Source organism: Colobus angolensis, unplaced genomic scaffold (genome assembly GCF_000951035.1).
Source record: "Colobus angolensis palliatus isolate OR3802 unplaced genomic scaffold, Cang.pa_1.0 Scaffold154, whole genome shotgun sequence".
In the NCBI taxonomy this organism is placed as follows: Eukaryota; Metazoa; Chordata; class Mammalia; order Primates; family Cercopithecidae; genus Colobus; species Colobus angolensis.
In genome coordinates, this window is record NW_012114644.1 from 3,871,118 (window position 1) to 3,899,091 (window position 27,974).

At 45.4% G+C, this 27,974-nt stretch overlaps 1 protein-coding gene across 2 annotated transcripts; it reads left to right on the forward strand.

The window, feature by feature from the left end:
• The first annotated feature begins 865 nt into the window (after positions 1-865).
• On the forward strand, positions 866-26,350 carry LOC105507826 (cytochrome P450 2B6). Of its 2 annotated transcripts, XR_001001161.1 has the most exons (10): positions 866-1,084; positions 11,967-12,129; positions 12,263-12,412; positions 14,860-15,020; positions 17,203-17,379; positions 17,982-18,123; positions 20,260-20,447; positions 20,642-20,783; positions 24,594-25,474; positions 25,600-26,350. XR_001001161.1 is itself a non-coding variant. In XM_011936510.1 (9 exons), the coding sequence occupies exons 1-9, from the start codon at positions 914-916 to the stop codon at positions 24,773-24,775; spliced, it is 1,476 nt and encodes a 491-aa protein (XP_011791900.1). In that variant the 5' UTR covers positions 866-913; the 3' UTR covers positions 24,776-26,336. The 2 variants fall into 2 exon arrangements, 1 of the variants encoding a protein (XP_011791900.1); XM_011936510.1 differs by having other exon boundaries at positions 24,594-26,336.
• The last annotated feature ends 1,624 nt before the right edge of the window (positions 26,351-27,974 follow it).

Genomic DNA, 27,974 nt, shown 5'->3' on the forward strand with positions numbered 1-27,974 from the left:
TCTCTCTCTCTCTCTCTCTCTTTCTTTCAGATGGAATATTGCTCTATCACCCAGGCTGGAGTGCAGTGGCATAATCTCCGCTCACTGTAGCCTCCACCTCCCAGGTTCAAGTGATTCTCTTGCCTCAGCCTCCCAAGTAGCTAGGATTAAAGGTGCCAACTACCACGCCCGGCTAATTTTTGTATTTTTAGTAGAGACAGGATTTTGCCATGTTGGCCAGGCTGGTCTCGAACTCCTGACCTCAAGTGATCTACCCACCTCAGCTTCCCAAAGTACTGGGGTTACAGTGATGAGCCACTGCACCCAGTCAGCCTCTCAGTTTTGAACATACACTACCACCACCTCCATAACACACAAATGTAAATGCACTTTCATATATGAAAACTGTATAAATACAAGGAAGCTCCACACATGCAAGGATATACACATAAACACCCCCAGATTCAACCACAGAAACACACACCAGCACATTTGCATAAATTCAAACATCCCTTTACATATAAAAACCATGTAAGCACATACAGGGATGCAAGCAGGCATAGACAAATGCATGCAAGTATAAACAAACAGACAAAGCTAAGTAAAAAAGTGCATGCTCACCCATGCTTACAAAAACACACATACACATACCCACACACCCACACATTCACGTGCTCAGGTGGACTTTGATATCTCTACCACTGTATCCCTGCCAACATCTAGAGAGTGGTTAAGGGATAGGCATCAGGTCTCTGGGTTGCCCAAGCAGGAAGTCTGGGTTCCCTAACACCTTTTTCTAAGCTAATGCTCCTGGACAATGATGAAAAAGGAGGTGGGGAATGGATGAAATTTCATAACTGGGTGGAGAGGCAGGTTCAGGATAAAAGGCCCAGTTGGAGGCTGCAGTGGGGTGCAGGGCAGTCACACCGGAACCATGGAGCTCAGCGTCCTCCTCTTCTTTGCACTCCTTACAGGCCTCTTGCTACTCCTGGTTCAGCGCCACCCTAAAGCCCATGGCCACCTCCCACCAGGTCCCCGCCCTCTGCCCTTTTTGGGGAACCTTCTGCAGATGGACAGAAGAGGCCTACTCAAATCCTTTCAGAGGGTAAGGCACAGGTGAATGGGGTCTGAGGGTGGGCTGCTTCTTGCCTCTGTACTCGGAGATCCTTCAGCAAACAGACTGAGGCAGACTTCCTGAGTCAGGGATGGCACGGGGATGGTTGGTGAATACGGAGCATAGTGAAGCATGATGGGTGCTATTATTAGGAGAAAAGCATCAGTCAAATGTAGCAGAGTTTATTTGAGCAAACAAGTCACTCATGAATTGGAGAACTCCCTAAACCAGGAGAGACACCACACGGCAGTATGGGCAAGCGGTATTTACAGGCAGAAAAAGGAGGTGACATACAGAAACAGGCTGATTGGCCACAGATCACAGCTTGCCTTACTTGGACACAATCAGGAGTTCGAGACCAGCCTGGCCAACATGGAGAAACTCTGTCTTCACTAAAAATACAAAAATTAGCTGGGCATGGCGGTGTGTGCCTGTAATTCCAGCTACCCAGGAGGCTGAGGCAGGAGAATCACTTGAATCCAGCAAGCGGAGGTTGCAGTGAGCCGAGATGTTTCCACTGCATTCCAGCCTGGGTGACAGAGGGAGATGCCATCTCAAAAAAAAGAAAGAAAAGAAAAGAAAAAGAATACACTTCTGAGTTAGATTGCAGTTCACTCTATACAGAGAGCTTAGATCAAATTTAATTTAATTAAACAATTCTCCCCTTTTGGTCAGCCTCAAAATTTTGAGATTGACCAAAACCTTGGGCATTAACATTACTTCTCTCACCATTATAATGGACTCTCAGTATGGAATTCACAATGGACCATATCAAAGTAGTTGAGTGATTCTTTATGTTTTCTTCATGTTTTTGTTATTCATACTGTAATGAGACCATTGGATGTACAAAGAATGGCAGTATATGAGCACTTAAGACTCTTTTTTTTTGAGACAGGGTCTCACTCTGTCACCCAGGCTGGAGTGCTGTGTCATGATCATGGCTCACTGTAGCCTTGAACTCCCAAGGCTCAGGCGATCCTCCTGCCTCAGCCTCCCAAGTAGCTGAAACTACAGGTGCATGCCATCACGCCCAGCTACTTTTTGTATTTTTTGTAGAGACAGGGTTTTGCCATGTTGTCCAGACTGCTCTCAAGCTCCTGGGCACAAGCAATCCACCTGCCTTGGCCTCCCAAAGTGCTAGGATTACAGGTAGGAGCCACCGTACTTGGTCAAGACTCTTGAGAAAATACAGCACATCAGGGAGACTGTTATGATGGCTCTCAGGAGGGTAATACAAAGAAAATGAAGTCTGTACCTCACCAGGAGTCTCCATGAACCAAACTGATCAAAATCGAACGATTCAAAGCTCAGGCAATAAACATAGTTCAATAGTATTAGAGTCCGATTGGTCATAGACTTTCTTCAGGGCATGACGGTGATTAAGGACCAGAGCTTGCTATAAAATAACTTGATTTAAAGAGGCATTCATTTGTAGTTGGCCTGGTAACACATATCATAGTATCCTAGAGATCCACCATAAGAAACATTAAGAGTAGAAAACCTTGGGATAGTCAGGCTTGCTGTGTTAGTCCACTCTCACACTGTTATAAAGAGTTACCTGAGACTGGGTAATTTATAAAGAAAAGGGATGTAACTGACTCGCAAGTACCTTCTTCACAAGGTGGCAGGAGAGAGAGAGAGAGCAAAGGGGGAAGAGCCTCTTATAAAACCATCAGATCTTGTGAGAACTCACTCACTATCACAAGAACAGCATAGGGGAAACCACCCCCAAGATCCAATTACCTCCTACCAGGTCCTTCCCTCCACACCTGGGGATTACAGTTCAAGATGAGATTTGGGTTAGGACATAGAGCTAAACCATATCACTTGCCATCACCATTCAGGATGCTTGCAAACCAACTGTTAGCTGCACCTGTAAACACATATCTTCTCTTTCCCCTGAGAAACGTCCTTAGTGTATTTGGTGACAGTGTCTAGAGAAACAGCAGTGTCATCCACATTTTAAATTAAGTTATATGTACTAGTGAATTCACAGGAAAGGTAAGAGCAATATTCGGTTTTGTTCAGCACCATACACAAGCCTCCAAGATGAGCAAGGAGGAGATCTAAAATTGCGTTGTTGAACACAAATGTTCTCATCCCCTTTTTGGAGAGTGGCTTCTACCCATCTGAACTCCCTGAAGGTTCAGCTGGCTACAAAATTCAAGATGTCCCTTAATGTATAGATTAGCCTCAGATTCCATACAACTGTCACCTCCAATACTACCAAGAGTGAGCACCCAGGAACCCCATTGGAACCTTTTCTCAGCAGTAATTTCAGTTACTGACTGTTTTGGCTTTTAACTATGGGAAGTATCAGGGAACTCTCAGGGAAACAATTTGGAAAGCAGCAGTGAGCTAGGACAAATAGCAAGTTCTGGACCAGTGAGGAGAAAGAACAGTAAACAAACCTCAGCAGAACCGAGGAAGGCCCTTGTGGGGTTTGAAAAGAGGGTCACCTACTAGCATCAGAGCAGAGGTCAATTAAATTTGTTTACCCATAAGTCTGTATAGCTCCTGAACAAGGTGGGAAACTTACTTTTTTTGTGGTCTTTTTCTAGCATGCTGCAAGGGTGCATAGTCGCATTTAGTTGGAAAGAGACTTTACTGTATTTACCTATTGATTTATTTATTATAAAGTTGGGGTCTTGCTATGTTGACCAGGCTGGTCTTGAACTCTTAGCCTCAAGTGATCCTCCCATCTCAATCTCCCAAAGTGCTGGGATTACAAGCATGAGCCACCACGCCTGGCCACTTTATCATATTTAATCCAGTAACATTACACACGCAATTACCCATACCCGTATAGGTTGTCCCCAGGTCTTGCATACGGGATGCCTGGAAGCACGATATGCCTTTTTGCAGCCATCATTCAGATACATTTTCTATATTTGGTAGTGATTATGTTCTTAGTTAATAATATGTTATTACAAACTGTTATTATATTAACTAACTAATAACATAATCACTACCAAATATTTCCAGTGAGTACAAAAAAGCAAGTGGCAATGATGTCTGGAATATCAAGATATAGCTTTCCACTCCTCCGTTGGGGTTTGAGGGTGATTCCCATTGGGAACATGAAGAGGCATTGGCACCAGTGAAATTATTTCCTGATTTTGGGACATTGACTCACAAACTCAACAATTGCTTGTTTTTTTTTTTTGTTTGTTTGTTTGTTTGTTGCTAGAGTATAAGCCTTTGCTAAAGCCATTCGCAGATTAGAGTCCTGTGGATTTTCTTGTAAGGAAAGGAAAAGGGTCAGGACAGCAAGAAAACAGGGAAGAAAAGATAAAAGGTAATGCTTTCATGATAGAAGAGAAATCTTGATCCACAATCTTGGAAAAACTGTCCACATATAGGATGCCAACTGCATCTGGGGAGAAACTTCCCCGGACAGCTTTGCTTTAAGGTCTCCAACAGACATCCAGTTCTAGGAATTTAGAAGAGTCCTTTTCAATGGAGAGATGTGGATCCAAGATCCTAGACCCTGAAGTTTTGCTACAGAGAAGAACTTGGCATTGTCCTTTGCAATGGAGTACAACGACAATCTTAGAAGAACTTGGTATGGTCCCTTCCAATGGAGTTCAAGGACAGTTTCTCTGGTGACATTTCCAAAGGGCCCAACCACTAAATTCTAGATCATGAAAGGTCTGGCTGTCATCGACTGATGGGTCATCAACGACTCCTTTTACCTGGCAAAACATGCTTTGGCATAATGCATTAAAGCCTTGCATTATTGAGTCATATCAGAGTTTATGAGTGGGAGACACATGAGATTCTATTATTAGGGGCATAGGCCTTCCTATTACTATTTTACAAGAGATCAATCTATGTCTTTCCAGTAGGAGTGGATCTGATTGTCATCAATCAATAATACCTTTGACCAAGGGACTCCAATCAATTCAGCATGCTTTGCCTAATGCCTTTTGTTTGTAATACTGTTGCAGAACAATCAAAGACTGGAGAAACTGAAAAAGGTTCAGCAGAGTTTATTAAATTAAGGTGATTACCGGTTCAGCCGGACACACATCCAGTAAGTCTGAGCCCCAAACAAAGGGCTTTTCCTCCTTTTAAACATCTTAAGGCAGGAACTCTGGGAGGTGGGAAGCAAGTTACAGAAGTGAGAAGCAAAGCAGTTAATTAACATTTCTTACATCTTGAGAAAGACATGTCTTGCAACGTAAACTTACCGATCTTGTGACCCTGCAGCCGTGCAGGAACTCACTGGGCCTATAATAACCTTTGAGAAATGTGGAGTTGGAGAGTAGAGATAAGGTCCACTGTCCACAGAGAGAAGACAGGCTGTTAATAGTCCCTTAACTTGAGTGTCAGGTGCAGTCACACTTTGCAGCAACTTTAAGCGGATTTTAAAATTTTTATTGCTATTACTATTAGCTTATAGTTGATTTCATTAAATCCTTCTTCAATACCTTATTTAACTATTTCACCACTTGTCTAGTGAAGCAAGTACCTCTATCACTGGAGAGTTCCCCAGGAATGCCCAGTAAGGAAATACACTTTCGAATTACCTTTTAGCTCCTGTTATGGCATTGATCTTTGTGCACAGGAAGCCTTTAATACAACCAGAAAACATGCAAAGAAGGTGGCAGTTGAATTAACTCCATCTTCAAGTGTTCAAGTGATCTATCAAGTGCCAGAAATATATCGCCTGAGGTTTTGGTTGTCTTACTAGAGTTATGGATTTGATAAACCAAATATTAGTTATAAACCATTTAGCAAACTTATAAGAGTCACCTCATCAATATTTTTTCATAATTTGGATCATTTTATCTCTTCTATGATGAGTCATGGAATGCAGAGCTTTTAGTGATGGAAATTTTAAGAACTCAGGAAGGACCAGGTGGCCATCCAGGATCTCCATGAGTACAAGCATCACGTTGAAATTACAGCCTCTTAAGTACAAATTTTACTACCATAAGTAGCAATTTATGCTTCTCTATTTCAGGTACATAACACTGGTTTATTAAATAGGTTAACACAGGTAATTTGATGGTGCCATTGCACTCCAGCCTGGGTAACAGATTGAGACCCTGTCTCTGAATTGGAACACCAGGGCACTGTCCTTGGAGGGGTGAGTGAGCATGAAGAGGTGTCTGGGTGTGAGCCACAGGCATAGAATATCACTCTTCTCTGCCATCCTCTGTTACATCCTTGGGTACCTGCCTGTCACTGAAAGAATGAGGTAAAAGAGATGGTGACACGAATCAAATAGATTTTGCTGTGCCAATGAGAGAGAGCAGACTAGCCCGTGTCAGTGCCAGGACAGTGGAGGAGAGAGGGAGAGCAGGAAAGGAGTCTGGGCAGGGAGTGCTTATCAACAGGATACATAATGCCCTATAATGTGTAACTGACACTCAGTATTTACCTGGCTTATCACTGCTTAGCATGCATAATTTTATGTTTAATTACCTACTTATTATTAGTAATCAATCAACCCACTTTCCAATGGGAGAATTAGAACACTGACAATACCTTCCACCTCCTCTTCCCCGTCCCCCTCCCATGTTACCATACTCCTGAATCTTAGGCATGTTATCCTTCGCTATTAATAGAGTTTATTTTTTTCTCATCAATGGTCTTTTACTGATACCAAGTACAGAATATATAAGCTAATACTACTATGAATTTTAAAAGTATTTGCTTAGACAGAATACATGGACATACACATGATGAATGTGATACTTGTCATACATATATGTTTATCTTAGACATTTAGTCAAAACACGTGGTCTTTGTTTATTAGTTAGACGCTGTCACTTTACCTGGAAGATACAAGGTAATTGGGTCATAGACTCTCAAATTATGGAACCTTTAGATTATTCAGGGAAATGCCATGGAGGGAACCAAGGAGGCTTATAATTAGGTAAGATGATGTTTGGGTGGCTCACCACCCAACCGGTCAACACTCAAAGACGTGGTGGCTTATACCTGTATTCCCAACACTTTGGGAGGCTGAGGTGGGAGGATTGCTTGAACCCAGGAGTTAGAAATGAGTCTGGGCAACCAAACAAGACCCTGTCTCTACCAAAAATTTTTAAAAATTTAGCCAGGTATGGTTGCATGTGCCTGTAGTCCCAGCTACTTGGGAGACTGAGGCAGGAGGATCACTCGAGCCCTGCAGTTTGAGGCTGCAGTGAGCTATGATCACATCACTGCACTCCAGCCTGGGCAACAGAGCAAGACCCTGTCTCTTAAAAAATGTATATCATCTGCAGTGTGAGGAGTGATAACATTAGGAAAGTGTGTATAGGTTTCAATTCTGGCCAAAGACATCCTACACAATTCACTGAACCCTCTCTTTAATGGTTTTTTCCAAGCTCTACAGAGGCTACCTGGGCACTGATCATGCCTCTATTAACAGAATTTGCTGATCCTTCTAGCTCTTGGTATCTCATGGTCCCCTTTCTTTATGAGAGCTGGTATGGTCATTGAATATCCCAATCCTTTACAAATTCTGAAACAAGCAAAACTGTCAATGAAATTCGTATTTGCCTAAACTGAGTTTTCAAAAGGATCTTTGTGGCTACCTTGTTAGTTCATAGAAAGTGGAGGCTTGTCAGGAATGATATTGAAGAATTTTTTCATTTTAACTGTTTTAGAGACAGGGTCTCAGTCTGTTACCCAGGCTGGAGTGCAATGGCACAGTCATAGCTCACTGAAGCCTTGAACTCCTGGGCTCAGGAGATTCTCCCACCTTAGCCTCCAGAGTAGCTGGGACTATAACTATGAGCCACCATGCTCCACTATTTATTTTTATTTTTGTAGGGCGGGTTTGGAGGAGAGTCTCACTATGTTGCCCAGGCTGGTCTCGAACTCCTAGCCTGAAGCAATCCTTCTGCCTCAACCTCCCAAAGCATTGGGATAAGTTTTGAATAGACATGTTTGACCCTCTCCCCTTCTTTATTGCAGCAAAGATTTCCATGATCTCACAGGGAGGACTTGGGGCAAATAGTTTGTTTTGTTGTTGTTTTTGTTGTTTCTTGAGGATGTGGGTGGGTCATCTTGGTTTATGTCAGTTCAAGAACAGTGTCCATTCTTCATTATTGGGGTTCCTTAGCTATCCAGGCAGGCAGCAGCTCCCTTGAGAAGACTTCCTGAACCCCAGGTCCCCACCATATGCTCTCATACACAAGCTGCCCCTCCTTACTGAGCCTATGTCCTTGACAGTGCTGCATTTACCCGTGAACCTGTGGCTGAGCTCTCCCTCACACTTCCAGACAAGGAAGGCCTGTGAGGTCTCAGCACAGTGCTGAACATAGTGCCTGGTACACAGTAGGCGTTTAGTAAATATGTGTCCAGGAACAAATGAAGGAGTCAGTGAGTGAAAGCTCCAAGCCTGACTCAGCGGAACTGGCAGTCAGCCGGGATCTGCAAAGTGCTACTTGGCCCCCAGTAGGGGGTCGCAGATCTGGGGATCCCTCCCCACCAAATAGAGCTGCATCACATAGGTGAAGGTCCCAAGTGCCTATTGTTTTCTTTTCATTGTTTCCACGTGTCACAAGACTATCATGCTATCACGTGAATCAATGGGCTTAATTTTCTCGCTAGAGTAATGTGGCTGGGAATTATCTGTGTTGTCATGGGGATTTTCCAGGTGTCATTTACAACTACCTGTGGAGAAGGTGAGGTGCCACCTTCATCTTAGAAGTAGGGATGGTGGCCAGACACAGCAGCTCATGCCTGTAGTCTCAGCACTTTGGGAGGCTGAGGTGGGCGGATCACCTGAGGTTGGGAGTTCGAGACCAGCCTGATCAACATGGAGAAACCCTGTCTGTACTAAAAAAACAGAAAACTAGCTGGGCATTGTGGCACATGTCTGTAATCCCAGCTACTCGGGAGGCTGAGGCAGGAGAATTGGTTGATCCCAGAAGCGGAGGTTGCCCTGAGCTGAGATTGCACCATTGCACTCCATCCTGGGCAACAAGAGTGAAACTCTGTCTCAAAAAAAAAAAAGTAGGGATGGTGATGCTCAGCCTGGGGAAAGCCCTTGTCCAGTGTCACACAGATGGGAAAAGGGGAAGCTGAGATCCAGCAGGAGGTCTGTCTCCAAAGCCCTCCTAGATTAAAGCTGCTTAACAATTTGTGGATGATGAAATCCTCTGAGAGTTTGATTAAAGCTGTGGCCCCCATTTCCAAATAGGCACATACATGTTTGCATAAAGTTATGAGGCTTCACAGACTCCCTAAAACTCTTTCATAAACCTTCCAAGAATTCTCTAGGTATTCATGACCATCTATTATGATTGCATCTCTTGGGGGTGGGGGAAAGCGGGAGGGCATGAGCAAGTGTGTGTCAAGGCTGAGGAAGGTGGTGCTGTTGCTTTTCCATTTCCCAATAAGCTTCCAGATTTCTTCTGGAGTCAGAGGGATGCAGGCTCATGTCTCAGATTCAACTCTTATGCATTGAGTCACAGTTTTCTCTTCTGTCAGTTGAGATCATGACAATAAGAAGATGTGCCCCTAAGGTGGTTGTGAGGATTAAATGGGATATTGCATACAGCTAGTATATAAGTGCTCATTAAATGGCAACTACCTTGATCCACTCATTCATTTATTCACAAATCCAATAACAATTCACTGGGCACTTTCTATGTACCAGGAAATATTCTAGGAATTGATGATGTGACATCTTCGACAAGACATACGAGGTCACTGTGCTCATGGACATTCCATTGGCGGAGACAGATAAGCAAAAAATAAACAAATAAGGAAATGTTAGGTGGACAAGAGCTATGATTAAGCAGGGGGTTATTTCAGAAGGTGATGAGAACTACGTTAGGTTGAGTGGTTAAGGAAAGAGTCCTTCTGCTTTGTTTCTGAGCAAGGACCAGGAAAGATTCAGGTGGAAGGCACCAGAAGGAGGCAGCGGTGGTTGCAAGAATTCTGAAGCAGGAAAAATCTCAGGGAACAACATGGGGGAATGAGTGGGAGGAGAAGTCAGAGAGGTAATGGGGCCACGTCATGTAGGACCATGTGAACCATCCGTGGAGACTTCAGATCTTATTCTCAGCAAAGTGGGAGTATTGGAGGCCTTGGTGAGCACAGGGATATTAATTATTTTACATTTTAGTGGGGTTACCCTGGCTTGTGGGGCACTGAAACAATTGTAAGCCTGGAGAGCAGTGAAGGGGCTTTGCAGAGATCAATGCAGGGCATTTTTAAGTAAAGTTAACCATGTTAATGATTTTTTGTCAAGTTTTTATTGAAGTTGAACATCGCCGTAAAAAGTGCACAGCTCAAGGAATTTTCACACACAGAACACACTCATGTAATTGACATGCAGGCCAAGTAGCAAGAGTTCCTCAAAACCCCTCACCCTATTCTTTTGTAGTCACTATCCACCTACCACCTTGATCATGGATTGATTTTATCTGTGTTTGAACTTCTTTTTCTTTGTTTGTTTGTTTGTTTGTTTATGAGATGGAGTCTTGTGCTGTCACCCAGGCTGGAATGTAGTGGCACAATCTCGGCTCACTGCAACCTCCACCTCCCTGGGCTCAAACAGTTCTCTTGTTTCAGCCTCCCAAGTAGCTGGGACTACAGGCAAGGGCCACCACGCCTGGCTAATTTTTGTATTTTTAGTAGAGACGGGGTTTCACCATGTTGGTCAGGTTGGACTTGAACTCCTGACCTCGTGATCAGCCCGCCTTGGCCTCCCAAAGTGCTGGGATTACAGATGTGAGTCACCGCGCCCGGCCCTGTGTTTGAACTTCATACCATAAAATTATGATGCATGGACTCTTTTGTGTCTAGTTGCTTTCACTCAACATTATGCCTGTGAGTTTCAGCCACCTTATCGAGTGTAGCTGTAGTCTGTTCTTTTTCATTGTTGTATAGTATTCTATTGTGTGAAACCCTCATTGTTTCTCTATATCTATGTTGATGAGTATTTTATTAAGAAAACTTCTGTGACTACTTTGTTCATTTTTTGGTGAACACACGTACACATTTTTGCTGAGCATGTACCTGGGAGTGAAGTGGCTGGATTCCTGGGTATCCATTTGTTCAGCTTCAGGAACTACTGCCCAGCAGTTCCCCAAGTGGCTGCACACTAACCCCACCTTATCCACTGGAGATATCTTCTGAGACCCCCAGTGGATGCCTGAAACCCCACATAATACCGAACCCTATGCATACTGATTTTTTCCTATACAATCACATTATATAGGGAGGGTGGTATACACAGTGCAGACGTGGTGGACAAAGGATGATTCATGGCCTGGGTGGGACAGAGTGGATGGTGAGAGACATCATCATCCTCCTCAGAATGATTCACAACTTAAAACTTACGAATGTTTATTTCTGGAATTTTCCGTTTAATATTTTCAGACTGCGGTTACATGCAGGTAACTGAAACTGCAAAAAGCAAAACCACGGATCATAAGAAGTATGGGATGGAGTGATATTCATCGTATTTTACCAACCATCTCTACTGTTTAGGGCACCAGCCAATCAGAGCAGACCCTGGCTGGGCCACCCATTAACCTAAGCTTGTCCAACCCGCCTTATTTTGTTGTTGTTGTTTTGTTGTGTTTTGTTTATCTTTTAGCAGCCAGAAGCCATGGTTTTCAGTTTCTGTCTCTACTGATACACAGAAAAGAAGGATGAGCAAGGGGCTTTACTGGCCCAACAAGAGACAGACACTAAGAACCCATGACTGTATTCTCTCCCTTGGATACCATTAACCGTTAACGCTTAGTCGCTGGGTCCTGGCAGGGGAAAGGGCAGCCTGGGAAGGCGGATGTTGGGGAGGGGCTAATTACCAATCTGTTATGTAAGCATTTTGATAGTTTCACAACTGAGGTGTATGCTGACTAACAACCACCCTGGGTGTGGATGTAATTGGCAGTTTCGAGAGAAATATGGGGACGTCTTCACAGTACACCTGGGACCGAGGCCCGTGGTCATGCTGTGTGGAGTAGAGGCCATACGGGAGGCCCTGGTGGACAACGCTGAGGCCTTCTCTGGCCGGGGAAAAGTCGCTATCATCGACCCAGTATTCCAGGGATATGGTGAGGGCCTCAGAGGCACTGGGAGGGGGCGGGTGGGGGATGCATCAGGGAAGGGAGGATATGGGGGGAAGAAGGACTCAGAGCCTTCTTCCAACTTCCTATGCAACCCACCCACACCTTCCCTACAACCCAGGCGTTGTCTTTGCCAATGGAAACCGCTGGAAGGTGCTTCGGCGATTCTCTCTGACCACCATGAGGGACTTCGGGATGGGAAAGCGTAGTGTGGAGGAGCGGATTCAGGAGGAGGCTCAGTGTCTGACAGAGGAGCTTCGGAAATCCAAGGGTGAGTCCTGGGAGATGAATAGGAAAGAAAGACAACAAAACACTGAGAGATTCAGGTGCACGGGAGTAGAAAGAGAGGTATATGTGGGCAGAGACAGAGACAGAGGAAACTGGAGACACCATCAGACAGAGGGATACGGACAGAGAGGGAGACAGACAGGGGGAATAGAGAGGGTCGGGGATGGGCAGGAGAGAAACACAGAGAGCCAGGGAAAGAAAGATGCCAGGTGTATAATGTCCAAGAATTGCTCAAAGAGGCTGGATGCGATGACTCTCACCTGTAATCCCAGTACTTTGGGAAGCTCAGGCAGGAAGATTGCTTGAGGCCAAGAGTTAGAGAACAGCCTGGGCAACATGATGAGATCCTGTCTGTACACAATATAGAAAAGAAATGAGCCAGGCATGGTGGTGTGTGCCTGTAGTCCCAGCTACTCAGGAGGCTAAGGTGGGACTACAGGATCACTTGAGCCCAGGAGGTTAAGGCTGCAGTGAGCTGTGATTGTGCCACTGCACTCCAGCCTAGACAACAGAGCAAGACCCTGTCTCAAACAAACAAACAAACAAATCCTCAGAGACATATATTTTCATGGATCAATTGTGTCTATCAAAGGCAAAAACAGAAGTTATGTAAAAGAAAGCAAAGAGAGAAAAGAAAAAAACTACAGACATTTAACAAATAAAGAACTGTGTTTTCCTTGCGCTGGGTGCAGTGCTGATGAGCTGGCAGTGAGCAAACAGGCCAGGTGGGGTGTTCCGCCCTGGTGCAGCTGGAGGGGTCATGAAAGAAGCACTAGGTTGTTTCTGAGTTCTCCATAACTTGGTGTCTGTGGGAAATACAGGTGACGGGTCTGTGGCTAGCGCCTCCATCTCATTCATGCCAGGTGTTTCCCATCTTTCTTATCAAAATTTCTCAAGAGACTCTGGGACATAAATGCAGAGGCTGTGTGGGGAGGTAGAGACACAGGAGCTCTAGGAAAACAGGGACAAGAAGACTGAAGAGAAGGACAGGAAGAAACAGAGTGACACAGGCAGGAGGAAAGAGACAGATGGAGGGACCGAAACAAAGAAATATAGGTTGGGCATGGTGGCTGCTCATGCCTGTAATCCCAGCACTTTGGGAGTCTGAGGTTGGTGTATCACTTGAGGTCAGGAGTTCAAGACCAGCCTGGCCAACATGGAGAAACCCCGTCTCTACAAAAAACATAAAAATTAGCCAGACTTGGTAGCATGTGCCTCTAATCCCAGCTACTCAGGAGGCTGAGAGAGAAGAATTGCTTGAGCCCAAGAAATAGAGGTTGCAGTGAGCTGAGATCACACTACTGCACTCCAGCCTACATGACAGAGCGAGACTTTGTCTCCAAAAAAAAAAAAAAAAAAAGGTAGGGGAGAGACAAATATACACACAGAGAGACAGAAAGAAACAAAGGCAAAGAGAAACTGAGGCAGATAAAATTAGAGAGACAGACAGACAAGGCTCAGGAAAAGGTCTGCAGAGGAATGAGAGAAGACAGGCAAGTGAAACTCAGAGACAGGCTGCGCCAACCTGATGTTCTTGGGCGCTCACAGATCATCCTCCAGCTGGAGCCAGAGCTGAGCCTGGTGTATACAGGTATCAATTAACAAGTGCAGAACAATTTCCAGAAGACTTGGGAGCCCTATATGTGAAAAGAAGAGATGAAGGGGGAGTAATAGGTAGAGGTAGAAAGATGGTATTTTATCTGTTTTAATTAGAGACGGGGTCTCACTCTGTTACCCAGGTTGGAGTGCAGTGGCACCATCACAGCTCACTGCAGCCTCAAACTCCTGGGCCCAAGTGATCCTCCCACTTCAGCCCCCGGACTCCTTCAACTGGGACGACAGGCATGTGCCACCATGTCTGGCTACATTTTTTTATTTTTTTGTATGTTGCCCAGGCTGGTCTTGAATTCCTGATCCTTTTGTCTGAGGCTCCCAAAGTGCTGGGATTAGAGGTATAAGCCCCTGTACCCATCCAGGGCTTTCTCATTTATACAAGCAATTGATTGAACACCTACTCCTCCCAGCCCCTACCCCTGGGATTTAACTGTATTTGCTCCCAGAGTCAGAGGTGGGGCCTGAGAGGAGGTGTAGAGTGAGAACCGGCTGCATGGACTCTATAGCTGCGTTGCGTTGCCTGGGTCTAAATCCTGGCCTCAGTAATGAGTGACTGTGCAACTTTAGTCAAATTACTCAACCTCTCTGTCTGCCCATCTAAAAATTGGAGATAATAATCAAATTGCATCTGCCTCACAATGTTGTAGAGAGAATTCAATGGAATTATGTGTGAAGTGCTGGTACAGAATTAGCTGTTATGGTTCTTCTTATGTTTATCATTACTGAGTGATGGCAGACAATCACACAGAGATGGGTGACAGCCTGATGTTCCCCAGGTCCTTCAATCTGTGTCCTAGATCTGCTGCTTCTTCCTAGGAGCCCTCGTGGACCCCACCTTCCTCTTCCATTCCATTACCGCCAACATCATCTGCTCCATCGTCTTTGGAAAACGCTTCCACTACCAAGATCAAGAGTTCCTGAAGATGCTGAACTTGTTCTACCGTACTTTCTCACTCGGCAGTTCTATGTTCGGCCAGGTCAGGGAGAGGGAGAAGGAGAGGGAGGGTAGGGGCGAGGTGAACATCCAGGACACACAAGAAAAGGATGACCTGTCTTGGGGGCCCAGAAATGCAGCTTATCGCTGGAAGAAAGGCAGAGACCACGTGGAGAGTCAGGGACATGGAGACCTGGAGGGAGGGGAGATGGTGAGACAGGGATAGAGACAGTGAGAGAGAGAATGGGGCATGATGGGGAGGCATAAATAGAGTCAGAGAGAGACTGAGAGAAGGAAGATGAGCAAAAACAAGACAAAGAAGGACAGAGATCAAGAGATCCTGAGAGACAGAGTTGATGAGAATGAGTGTGAAAGAGAGGGAGAGAGAGAACGAATCAGGCTTTGGGCTTCATCTCTACTCTTCTGCTCCTGGATGTCATTTTTGTTATTATTATTATTTTTTTAGACAGAGTCTCACTCTCTCATCCAGGCTGGGGTGCAGTGGTGCCATCTTGCTTACTACAACCTCCATCTCCCAGGTTCAAGTGATTCTCCTGCCTCAGCCTCCCAAGTAGCTGGGACTGCAGGCATGTGCCACCACACCTGGCTAATTTTTTGTTGTTGTTCTTGAAATGGAGTCTCACTCTGTGGCCCAGGCTGGAGTGCAGTGGTGCAATCTCAGCTCACTGTAACCTCCATCTCCCTGGTTCAAGCAATTCCCCTGCCTCAGCCTCCTGAGTAGCTGGGATTACAGGCCTGTCACCACGCCCAGCTAATTGTTTTGTGTTTTTAGTAGAGACGGGGTTTCACCGTGTTGGCCAGGCTCATCTCGAATTACTGACCTCAAGTGATCTGCCCACCTTGGCCTCCCAAAGTGCTGGAATTACAGGCGTGAGCCACCGTGCCCAGCCTGCTCCTCGTTCTTCTGTATCCTTGCTTCTCTGTCTTTGGTAAAGCTCCTCACCTGAAGAAAATCAAGGATGCATGACAGTAAGGATTTCTTCATTTTCTCCCATTTCTCCTTCTACCTTTTTTTTGTTGTTGTTTTGTTTTTGTTTTTGTTTTTTTTTTAAAAAAAAACATTCCCCAGATTATAAAGGTAACCTTCTGTTTTTTTAAAACAAAATACTAAAAAGTCTCCTTATTAACATGGAAATGTGCCTATTACATATTAAATTTAAGAATATCAAGCTGCAGAACAGTATGCATAGCAGTAGTTTGTTGGTTTGTTGTTTTGAGACAGTATCTTGCTCTGTTGCCCAGGCTGGAGTACAGTACTGTGATCTCAGCTCACTGCCACCTCCACCTCCCACGTTCAAGCAATTCTCGTGCCTCAGCCTCACAAGTAGTTGGGACTGCAGGCGAGCTCCACCACACCTAGCTATTTTCTTGTATTTTTAATAGAGATGGGGTTTCACCATGTTGGCCAGGCTGGTCAGCATAGCTACATCTATTAACTAAGGGTGTATGTTGGATTCACATGTGGGATTGTCACAGTTATGGATTTTCAGGACCCTGCTTTCCAGACGATCTGATCTGGAAAGTCTGGGATGGGGCCCAAAGTAAGTACTTGTAACAAGCCCGACCAATAATTCTAATGTTCTTCTCCCACTGAGAACCACAGAGAAAAGTCTGGAAGGAGACCCACCAGACAGTTAACAATGGTTATCTCTAGAAGGAGAGATTAAGAAGGAATTTTACATCTCAGTATATACGTTTGCATTTTTGCAATTATTTGCAATAAATTAGGCATTCCATTCTTCATCAAAGTAATAGAGATATGCTCCAAAATATATAGTCCTAAAGTGTCAGCAGACTTATCTTGTGTAAGAATCATTTTATCAATGTCCGACACGACAAGGGAGATGAGAAGAGGTGGGAAGAGGGAGAGAAAAGTATGAGAAAGACAAATAAACAGGCTGAGGTAGACAATGAGTGGCACAGAAAGGAAGCAAGACAGAAACAGAGAGAGAGAAAGGAGAGAGGCAGGGAGATGGGGCAGAGGCCAAGAAAAAGACAGAAGGATGAGGGAGGAAGATGCAGAAAGAGGTAAATGTGAGAATAACAGATCAAATGAGACATAGAGTCAGTGAGTTAGGGTTCAGAGGCAGAGGAGAGTGGGGAAGGGGGGTTCCCATGGAGGTATTGGAGCCCAGGAAGGGCCCTCTCCCTGTGACCTGCTCACTCAGCCCTAGGCAAACCTCACCACCCCTTCTTTCTTGTAGCTGTTTGAGCTCTTGTCTGGCTTCTTGAAATACTTTCCTGGGGCACACAGGCAAGTCTACAAAAACCTGCAGGAAATCAATGCTTATATTGGCCACAGTGTGGAGAAGCACCGTGAAACCCTGGACCCCAGCGCCCCCCAGGACCTCATTGACAGCTACCTGCTCCAAATGGAAAAAGTGGGGTCTGGGAGAGGGAAAAGGGAGGGGAGGAGAGGGAGGGCAAGGGGGAGAGGTGAGAAGAGGGAGGGAAAAGTGGTAGGGAAGGGGAAGAGGGGGAGGGAAGAACAAAGACTAGGGAGGGGAGAATAGTGAGAGGGAGGAGAGGAGATGAGGAAGGAAAGAAAGATGAGGTGAAAGGAAGGAGAAAATAGGGAGGAGGAACTGAGATGGAGAGAGAGGGGAGGTGGGGAGAGAGGGAGAGGGACAGAGAGAGAGAAAGAGAGAGAAGATTGGCTGAGGAAGGAATTCAGGGTAAGGGACAAAAATACAGCAACAGGACAAAAGACTCAGAGGCAGAAAGAGACTGGGAGACAAAAAGAGAGAAACACATCAAAGAGATGTGGAGAGAGATAGAAACAGAGCCAGGCAGAGTAAAGAGAGGCTGAGAGAGACGAGTTAAAGATATGCGGCTGGACATGTAGAGGACAGGGAAAAGCACACTGAGCCAGATAGTGTCAAAGACCTTTAGGCAAACAGAGGGCAGCCAGGGAGACGGGCGTGTGTACAGCAAGGCTACAGCCTCCCCTGACCCTCCTCTCCCCTCCCTACTGCGGACGCAGGAGAAATCCAACCCACACAGTGAATTCAGCCACCGGAACCTCATCCTCAACACGCTCTCGCTCTTCTTTGCTGGCACTGAGACCACCAGCACCACTCTCCGCTACGGCTTCCTGCTCATGCTCAAATACCCTCATGTCGCAGGTGGGCAAGGGACGGCCAGTCAAGGGGGTCTTCTGACCTCCTTCCGAACTGTAGAAATGGGGCTATGGGTACCACCTGGATGAGAGAGTGGATGCTGGCTTCCTATTCTGGGAGCACTGCAGGCTTTGGACTAGCTTCCAACCAAGCCAATTCTGTTGATGGATGCATGGATGCATGAAGAACCTATCATACGTTCTCCCACTGGTTTCTTCCATCACTTAAGGATTTTTTGTTCTAAGTTGGTTTTTTTTCTTTTTTTTTTTGAGACAGAGTCTCACTGTGTTGCCCAGGCTTGAGTGCAGTGGCATGATCTTGGCTCACTGCAAGCTCCACTTCCAGGATTCACACCATTCTCCCCTTCTCAGCTTTCCAAGTAGCCAGGACTACAGGTGCCCACCATCACACTCAGCTAATCTTTTGTATTTGTAGTAGAGACGGGGTTTCACCGTGTTCGCCCAGATGGTCTCGATCTCCTGACCTCATGATATACAAATTTAAGGGGTACATATGCAGTTCTGTTACATGCCTAAGTTTTGTAGTGGTCAAGTTAGGGCTGTTAGGGTATTTATCACCCAAACAATGTACATTGTACCCATTAAGTAATTTCTCATCATTCACCCCCTTCTGCTCCCTCACTCTTCTCAGTCTTCACTGTCTATCATTCCTCTCTCTGTGTCCATGTGTACACATTTTGTAGCACTCACTTATGAGTGAGAACATGCAATATTTGACTTTCTGTGCCATCACTTTAAAACTGATCCATTCATCTAATTATCTTTTCATCTATTCATTCTTTAATTCATTAATTAAAGAATGTATACTCACTGATTCTTTCATTTATGATTCATCCAAAGACATATACTGTCATTCATTTATTTGGATTACTTGATCCACAAGTTGATCCTCTGAAATAGTGATATGTTGATGGACTATTTGTCATCGATTCATTGGCTCATTCATTCATTCATTCATTCATGCATTCCTCCATCCTTCTATGAACTAGGTTTCACCCTTATCCTTGCATCAGTCAATCTTTCAATTCACCCTTATTCCATCCATGCGTTCCTTCATTTATCACAATAATTCACTCATTTATTCACCTCTGATCTATTTATCACTCAATTCAGCCATTCCTTTATTCCTTTATTTACTCGTACTTCACTAATTTACTTATTCACTTGTTCTTCCATAAATCTAGCCATTCATGTGATTATTCATTAATTGGTTTCATTGACTTCTCTATGGACCATTCATTAGTGATTCATTAAGCAATCCATCTACTAATTGATAAGTAAATCTATACATCCATTTATTCATTTGTTCATTTATTCATCCATCTTTCCATCCATGAGTTAATCTATTGACTGATTGATTCATATATTTATTTATCTATCCAGTTGTTCATGGATTCATCTATTGTTCTATTACACTGCTATGTTTCTGAGAACCAAGAATAGTGTCTCATGTATATTATACACAAAATAAATATTAGTTTATTTTATACTCATCTTAGAGAGGGTGTTTTGAGTGGTTGTTCTTAATCTGAAATTCGATGTAAAATCGTGGTGTGTGTGTGCACATGGCTGTGTACCTTTGCATGTGGGTAGAGGATCCCTAATATTCATTAGGTTTCAAGCAGTGAGACTTCTTGTTGCTTCCTCCCTCCTCCCCTCACCCCATGCCAACTGCTTTGAGGGGTATCAAGGATCTAACCCTTTACTATAGGTTTTTCATTGTTGAAGAGAAAGTAATGTCCCTGCTGAAAGGTCTCTTTTTAAAATTTTTTTTTTCTTTTTTTTTCTTTTGAGAAGGTGTCTTGCTCTGTCACCCAGGCTGGAGTGCAGTGGCACGAACTCAGCTCACTGCAACCTCCAACTCCTGGGTTCAAGCGAATCTCCTGCCTCAGCCTCCTGAGTAGCTAGGACTACAGGCGTGCACCACCACACCCGGCTAATTGTTTGTATTTTTAGTAGAGATGGGGTTTTCCCATGTTGGCCAGGCTCATCTTGAACTCCTGACCTCAAGCAATCCACCTGCCTCGGTCTCCCAAAATGCTGGTATTATGGGCATGAGCCACCATGCCCAGCCTGAAATGCCTCTTTAAAATGAGATTCATTCATGTTCTTTCCTCTGCAGAGAGAGTCTACAAGGAGATTGAACAGGTGATTGGCCCACATCGCCCTCCAGCGCTTGATGACCGAGGCAAAATGCCATACACAGAGGCAGTCATCCATGAGATTCAGAGATTTGCCGACCTTCTCCCCATGGGTTTGCCCCACATTGTCACACAACAGACCAGCTTCCGAGGGTACATCATCCCCAAGGTAAGACCGGCTGGACCCCCACATCCTTCCTCTGTGGGCATCCTGGATTCTCTTAACCCCCAAACTCAACCTTTTTGAAGCTTCTCAATTGAGTCCCCTTGTTTTCGTTTTTTCTTTTTCTTTTTTTGTGGGGTGTGTGTGTGGAAGGTGGGAAGGGAATGACAGTATCTTTTGATCTTGTGATCCTCCCTCAGGACACGGAAGTATTTCCCCTCCTGAGTACTGCTCTCCATGACCCACACTACTTTGAAAAACCAGACACCTTCAATCCTGACCACTTTTTGGATGCCAATGGGGCATTGAAGAAGAATGAAGCTTTTATCCCCTTCTCCTTAGGTAAGCTGGACCCACAATTTCTTTCCCAGACACCAGAGGGCAGATCCTACCCTCAACTTGAGAAAAACAATGACAGGTCCTTATTAATTGAGCACTTAATATATTCCAATTGCTTCACCTGCCTTATCCCATTCCATCTTCACTACAACTCTGTAAGGAGGCTTGAAAAGGAAGATCACATTCCCAAAGGCACATCTTGGCAAGCAGGACCTTGGGCAAGTATTTTAACATCTCTAAACCTCAGTGAATTCATTTTCTTAAAAAGAAAAAAATCTGTTGAACTCTACCCTAAGCCCAGTGCTCTACTGGGGGCTGAAGATAATGCATCAAACAAGTCACACAGAGAGAGGGTTCCTGCCCCAGGAGATTTAAAGTCCAGCAGGGAAGATGGGCATTCATCAAATAATAATAAAACAATCATCTCATGAAATGAATGAATGCCTGCAACATGCTTAGAACTGCCTGGCACAAAGGACATACTCACAAGGGCAATTATTATTATTATTAGACATAAGTACTCTAAAGGGAGCTTTGGGAGCACAAAATAGGAAATACTAGTTAGTCTTGTGGCGGGTCAGTAAGGAAAAGTTTACCAGAGGAACTGGCTTCCAAGCCAAGATGTTCATGGGTGAGCGTCAATCAACCATTGCAAAGTGTGTTCCAGGCAAAGGAAACAGCAAGGGCAAAGGCCAAAGGTGGAAACGTAATGGTACCACTGAGAAACTATAGGAATTCCAGTGAGCCTTGGGTGTAGATTGCAGAAGGGAATAAGACAAAGGGCTCAGCTGGGCAGGACCTTGAAATTAGCGGGAGGAGTTTGGATTTCTGCTCTAGCACTGGAGGATGGAGAAGGTCTTGACGTGCTCTGACTTGTCCCAGTTCTCATCCTCCACTCTTTGGCTGGTTAAGAGAAAAACTTTAGACAAATTAAACTTAACAGAGTCTATTTGAGCAAAGAAACAATTCATGAATTGGGCAGCACACGGAACCAGTAAAGGTTCAGAGAGCTCCACCCAGCAATGTGGTCAGGCATTATTTATCCACAGGGAAAGGAACTGAGGTACAGAAACAGCCTGGTTGGTTACAGCTCTGTATTTGCCTTATCTGAGTGTGTCTGGGCAGCTTGCAGCCTGTGATTGGCTGAAGCTTGGCTGCCCTGATTGGCCAAGATTACTTGCTACAAGAATATACTCCCAAGTTACATTGCAGTTTGTTTACATACTGAGTCACATATTGAGTTATTATGGTTTGTTATGTAGGGAGGCCACTTTAGGCCAAATTTAATTTAATTTAACATGCACCATCCATGAAAGGCCCCAGAAACAAACCCCCAGTCTTGAGTTTCATCAGTGACTTCAGTGATCCAGAGTCCTGGCCCAGCCCCTCGTTTTGTCCAGTACAGTGGCCTTCTTCCACATTTTACCTTCAATAAAAGTTGGGAACACGTGGGGTGATGGCTTGAGGGTTAATGTCATCTCTCAATTTTGCTATCTTAAGTTTTTTGGTTTTTTTTTCTTGAGATAGAGTCTTGCTCTGTTGCCCAGGCTGGAGTGCAGTGTCATGATCTCAGCTCACTGCAACCTCTGCCTCCTGGGTTCAAGCGATTCTCCTGTCACAGCCACCCAAGTACCTGGGACTACAAGCTCGTGCCACCACATCTGGCTAATTTTTTGTATTTTTAGTAGAGACAGGGTTTCACTCTGTTAGCCTGGATGGTCCTGATCTTCTGACCTTGTGGTAAGCCTGCCTTGGTCTCCCAAAGTGCTGAGATTACAGGCGTGAGCCACTGCAACTGGCCTGCTACTTTGTTTTAAGAGAGGCAGAGATGTAGGAAAATAAGGACAGAGACAGATAAGTAACAAAGATAATGAGACCTGAGAAACAGAGTTAGGGACAAAGAGGGAACACCCTGAGAGAAAGAGATGGGGAGACAGTGGCAGAAAGACAGACAGCAGGTGAACATAAGACAGTATACGGAGAAGAGAGAGAGACACAGAGAGAGAGCCACATAAGGAGGAGGGGGAGGAGGAGGAATAAGAGGAGAGGGAGGAGGAAAAGGAAGGAGGAGGGGAGAAGGAAGGAGGGAAAGGAGAGAAACAGAATAACAGATAGGAGAAAGAGAGAGTGACATAAGAAGAGAGGAAGAAAGAATGAGCAAGACAAACAAGGTTTCTTGAGAGGGAGATGAAAAGAAAGGAGAGAGCAAGAGAGATTGGGGGGGAATCAGATTCAAATAGACGGAGATAGGAAGTTAAGCAAGATGGAAGAAAGCCAAAAAAAGGAGAGGAAAGGAAGAAAAACTGTGTCTGACAGGTATAGACAGAGAAAAAGACAGGGGTAGGGCTGCCAGGGGCAGAAAGAAAGGTATAACCCAAGCTAAAAGGGTGCTGCATTCAAAGAAATTCCAAAAGGTGTCCAAACAGACGGCCCCAGAGATGGGGAGAGCGTGATGGGAGGGAGATAACAAGCATCAGGCAGTTGTGGAAAACGTTAGGTCACACAAATAGTTACAGAAGAACAAGCCCAGAGACCTGCCTGTTTCTAAGCTCATGTCGCCCACCTTCTGGATGTGCCAAAGGGACGTGGACCCTTTTCCAGACACCTCCACGTAGACGTACTTGTCCAACAACTTGACAGGCGTAGGGAATGCCTGAAAACTCACACTTGACATGGCCTTTCCAAGGTTTGCAGATTACGAAACACTGAAGTAAAGGGAAAGGCTCCCTTTGTCTCTGCCTCAGCTTTTTCCAGCTCCGTTTGTTCTCATTTTTCTCCAAGTCTGTAGTTTAGAACCTACTGGGGGTTCCTTGCACCTCTGAGAATCAGTGGAAGCCATAGACCCTCCCTGTCTCATATGCATCAGTCCTATCCACAATTTATATACAATTTGGGTTTTTCCCCCCTGAGCTCTTGAAGCCTGTGGATCTCAGGCTGAGACCAGAAGACAGCCTAGAGACACACACACAGACATGTGGCCAGAAACACATACCCCACACATATCCCCAGAAACAAACACAAGGCGATAACCAAACCTTAAGGCTCCTTAGCACACGCCAAATGCTATTCTAAGAATTTTGTCAATTGTCTCCTTTAACCCCACACGAGCCCTTTGAGAGAGGTGCCATTCTCCCCATATGAGAAGTGAAGAACACTAAGAATGTTGTCATAAATATGCTCGCACTCACACATGTAGAGGTACACACACACACACACACACAACCAGAAGTGGGTCATTATACTCTGTGGAGGTCACCAAACCCTTTGGAACTGTAACAGAAGGTACCCACTCTCTACTAGAAAAATGAACATGGCACTGGGCACAGTGGCTCATGCCTGTAATCCCAGCACTTTGGGAGGCCAAGGCTGGTGGATTACCTGAGGTCAGGAGTTTGAGACCAGCTTTGCCAACGTGGTGAAACCCTATGTCTACTAAAAATGGGGCAGGTACCTGTAATCCCAGCTACTTGGGAGGCTGAGGCATGGGAATCCTTTGAACCCTGTGGGAGACGGAGGTTGTAGTGAGCCGAGATGGTGCCACTGTGATCCAGCCTGGGTGACAGAGAGAGACTCCATCTCAAAAAAAAAAAAAAAAAAAGGAGAGAGAGTGAGTGAGAAATGAACATGGCACATCCACTTAAAGATTTGCACCTGGTTTCAGAGCAGCTTCCTCAAAGTTCACCCTGAATTGTAGGTTAAAGGCCAGTCTTATGCAAATCTGTTGCAATGGACATACATTGGACTTAGGGACGTATCAGGGCAAAGAATATGCACCTGCCCTGTGCCCATGCTGGTGACCTTCTGTGTCCACAGGGAAGCGGATTTGTCTTGGTGAAGGCATCGCCCGCAACGAATTGTTCCTCTTCTTCACCACCATCCTCCAGAACTTCTCCGTGGCCAGCCCCGTGGCTCCTGAAGACATCGACCTGACACCCCAGGAGAGTGGTGTGGGCAAAATACCCCCAACGTACCAGATCCGCTTCCTGCCCCGCTGAAGGGGCTGAGGGAAGGGGTCAAAGGATTCCAGGGTCATTCAGTGTCCCCACCTCTGTAGACAGTGGCTCTGACTCCCCTCAACTTCCTGCCTCTGAGAGACCTGCAGCAAGCCAGCTTCCTTCCCCTTCATGGCACCAGTTGTCTGAGGTCACATTGCAAGTGAGTGAAGAAGTGAGATTATTGAAAATTATAATATACAATATTATATATATATAATTACATATATATATTTTGAGATGGAGTCTCACTCTGTCGCCCAGGCTGGAGTGCATTGGTGTGATCCCAGCTCACACTGCAACCTCCACTCCCTGGGTTCAAGCAATTCTCCTGCCTCAGCCTCCCTAGTAGCTGGGATTACAGGTGTGCACTACCAAGCTCGGCTAATTTTTGTATTTTTAGTAGAGATGGGGTTTCACCATGTTGGCCAGGCTCGTCTCGAACTCCTGCACTCGAGTGGTTCACCCGCCTTGGCCTACCAAAGTGTTGGGATTACAGGTGTGAGTCACCGTGCCTGGCCATATATATATAATTTTAAAAATTAAGATGAAATTCACATAACATAAAATTAGCCATTTTAAAGTGTACAATTTAGTGGCATGTGGTTCACTCACAAAGCTGTACAACCACCACCATCTAGTTCCAAACATTTTCTTTTTTTCTGAGACAGAATCTCGCTCTGTCACCCAGGCTGGAGTTCAGTGGCGCCATCTCAGCTCACTGCAACCTCCACATCCTGGGTTCAAGAGAGTCTCCTGCCTCAGCCTCTGGAGTAGCTGGGATAACAGGTGTCCCCCGCCATGCCCGCTAAATTTTGTATTTTTAGGTGGTTTCAAATTCCTGATGTCAGGTGATTCACCTAGTTACAAATATTTTCATTATCTCCCCCCAACAAAACCCATACCTGTCAAGCTGTCACTCCCCATACCCCATTCTCCTTTTCATCTCAGCCCCTGACAGTCTGGTTCTTGTCTCTGTGGACTTACCGATTGTAATTATTTCCTATGAACAGAATCGTACAATATTTGACTTTTTTCTTTTTTCTTTTTTTTTGAAACTAAGCCTTCCTCTGTCTCCCAAGCTGGAGTGCTGTGGCGCGATTTTGGTTCACTGCAAATCCGCCTTCCAGGTTCAAGAGATTCTCCTGCCTCGGCTCTCAAGTAGCTGGGATCACAGGCATGTGCTACTACACCTGGATAATTTTCTTTTACTTTTAGTAGGGACATGTTGGCCAGGCTGGTCGTGAGCTCCTGGCCTCAGGTGATCCACCCACCTCAGCGTCCCAAAGTGCTGATACTACAGGCGTAATATGTGATCTTTTGTGTCTGGTTGCTTTCACGTTGAATGCTATTTTTGAGGTTCGTGCCTGTTGTAGACCACAGTCACACACTGCTGTAGTCTTCCCCCATCCTCATTCCCAGCTGCCTCTTCCTACTGCTTCCCTCTGTCAAAAGCCTCCTTGGCCCAGGTTCCCTGAGCTGTGGGATTCTGCACTGGTGCTTTGGATTCCCTGGTATGTTCCTTCAATTCCCTGAGAATTAAATAAACATCTCTAAAGCCTGACCTCCCCAGGTCAAGAGGTGGTCTGTGCCATTTTGTGTGTGATTATTTTGTTGTCAGGTCCCTAGGGACTTTTCTGGAAGGAATGTTGGTGAGAACGCCTTCCTCACCTCAGTACCAACTCTGTGCAGGGCCAAACCATTGTCTTGCTCATCACTGTACTCTCAACACAGCGTGTGGCCTATGACAGGTGTTCAAAATATTTGCTGAGGAATGAATGAATGAATGAATGAATGAGTGGCTAATCAGCATCCCCTACCCCCACAGCCCTCCCAAAATGGAGCTAGGCCTCTCTATCAGACTATGTCTCCTGCATATCCCACTTTCTTCTGAAGCCCAGAATAAATTCTCATCCCCAAAGGGCCCAGGATGCCCCCAATTCTGCCTGCCAGCTACTCTCGATCCCCCATGCTGCAGTGCCACCTTTTGGTAAAGCTTAGCGCTATTGTTGCAATGGAACCAGTCGAAATCCAGCCTCCAGGCTGGAGGTGGTGGCTCATGCCTATAATCGCAGCACTTTGGGAGGCTGAGACAGGTGGATCACCTCAAGTCAGGGGTTCGAGACCAGCCTGACCAATATACCGAAACCCTGTCTCAACAACAACAATACAAAAATGAGCCAGGCGTGGTGGCACGCACCTGTAGTTCCAGCTACTCGGGAGGCTGAGACAGGAGAATCACTTGAATGCGGGAAGCAGAGGTTGCAGTGAGCCCAGATCCTGCCACTGCACTCCAGGTTGGGCGACAAAGCAAGACTCCATCTCAAAAATAAATAAATAAATAAATAAATAAATAAATAAATAAATAAATCCAGCCTCCACACATTCCACCAGCAGGACCACCACCCTTCCCTGAAGGAGAGGTTGCAAGTTTAATATCTTTATCACAAGGATACATCAGCCAGTCTGTGGTCAATGGGAAGCTGGCTCTGGGACTCAGCCCTGAGATGCTAACCTGTTGGCCTCTGCAGCACCTGCCAGCTTCGGGCTCCTTGTAGCCTCTGAAGAGTTAGCAGGAACTCTGCCAGTGCAAATGCATGGCACATCTTCTGTCACCAACACAGAAATAAGGCAACAAACAGAGCAACTTGTCTTTTAAGAGCGACAGCAGAATGGAAGGTGGGTGGAATGAGGACCACAGAGCCCTCAGCCTCCTCACTCCTCATTGTCCCTAGTGACCTCTTACTACTCTGGATCTGGGGCCATCCTACCTCCCAGGGCTGCCTCTCTCCTGGGCGCTGGCCTCTGCCCTTTCTGGAGGAGCACTTTGCAAATAAACCACGGGACTTTCTCAAGTCTGTCCAGGTGGTGAGATGGGTTAGTGCGGAAGGGATGGAAAAGGAGGAGGTGGGTGGACGGGAAACAGCTAGGCAGTTGGGGTACAACTTTGGGTGAGACTCCACAGACAAGCTTGGGAGTTCCTTTTTGGCTTGTATATTAACTACAGAAGCTTCTGGAATTTTGTAAGGTGAAATGGAGAGGAGGCAGACTGTAGGGAGAAATTCTGATAGACTTGAGGCTTTGAATTGTGGTCCTGGGTTGGAGCAAGGCAACAAAAGTACGGAGATTGGGGTTTGAGGACTCTATGCAATTATTTTTATTTTTAAAAATCTTTGTGGCTACATAGTAGGTGTATATATTT

Coding starts and splice junctions, on each gene's coding strand:
- LOC105507826 (XM_011936510.1), top strand. CDS start 914: ATGGAGCTCAGCGTCCTCCTCTTCTTTGCACTCCTTACAGGCCTCTTG. Junction 12,130..12,262: donor CCCAGTATTCCAGGGATATG/GTGAGGGCCTCA, acceptor CCTACAACCCAG/GCGTTGTCTTTGCCAATGGA. Junction 12,413..14,859: donor GGAGCTTCGGAAATCCAAGG/GTGAGTCCTGGG, acceptor GCTTCTTCCTAG/GAGCCCTCGTGGACCCCACC.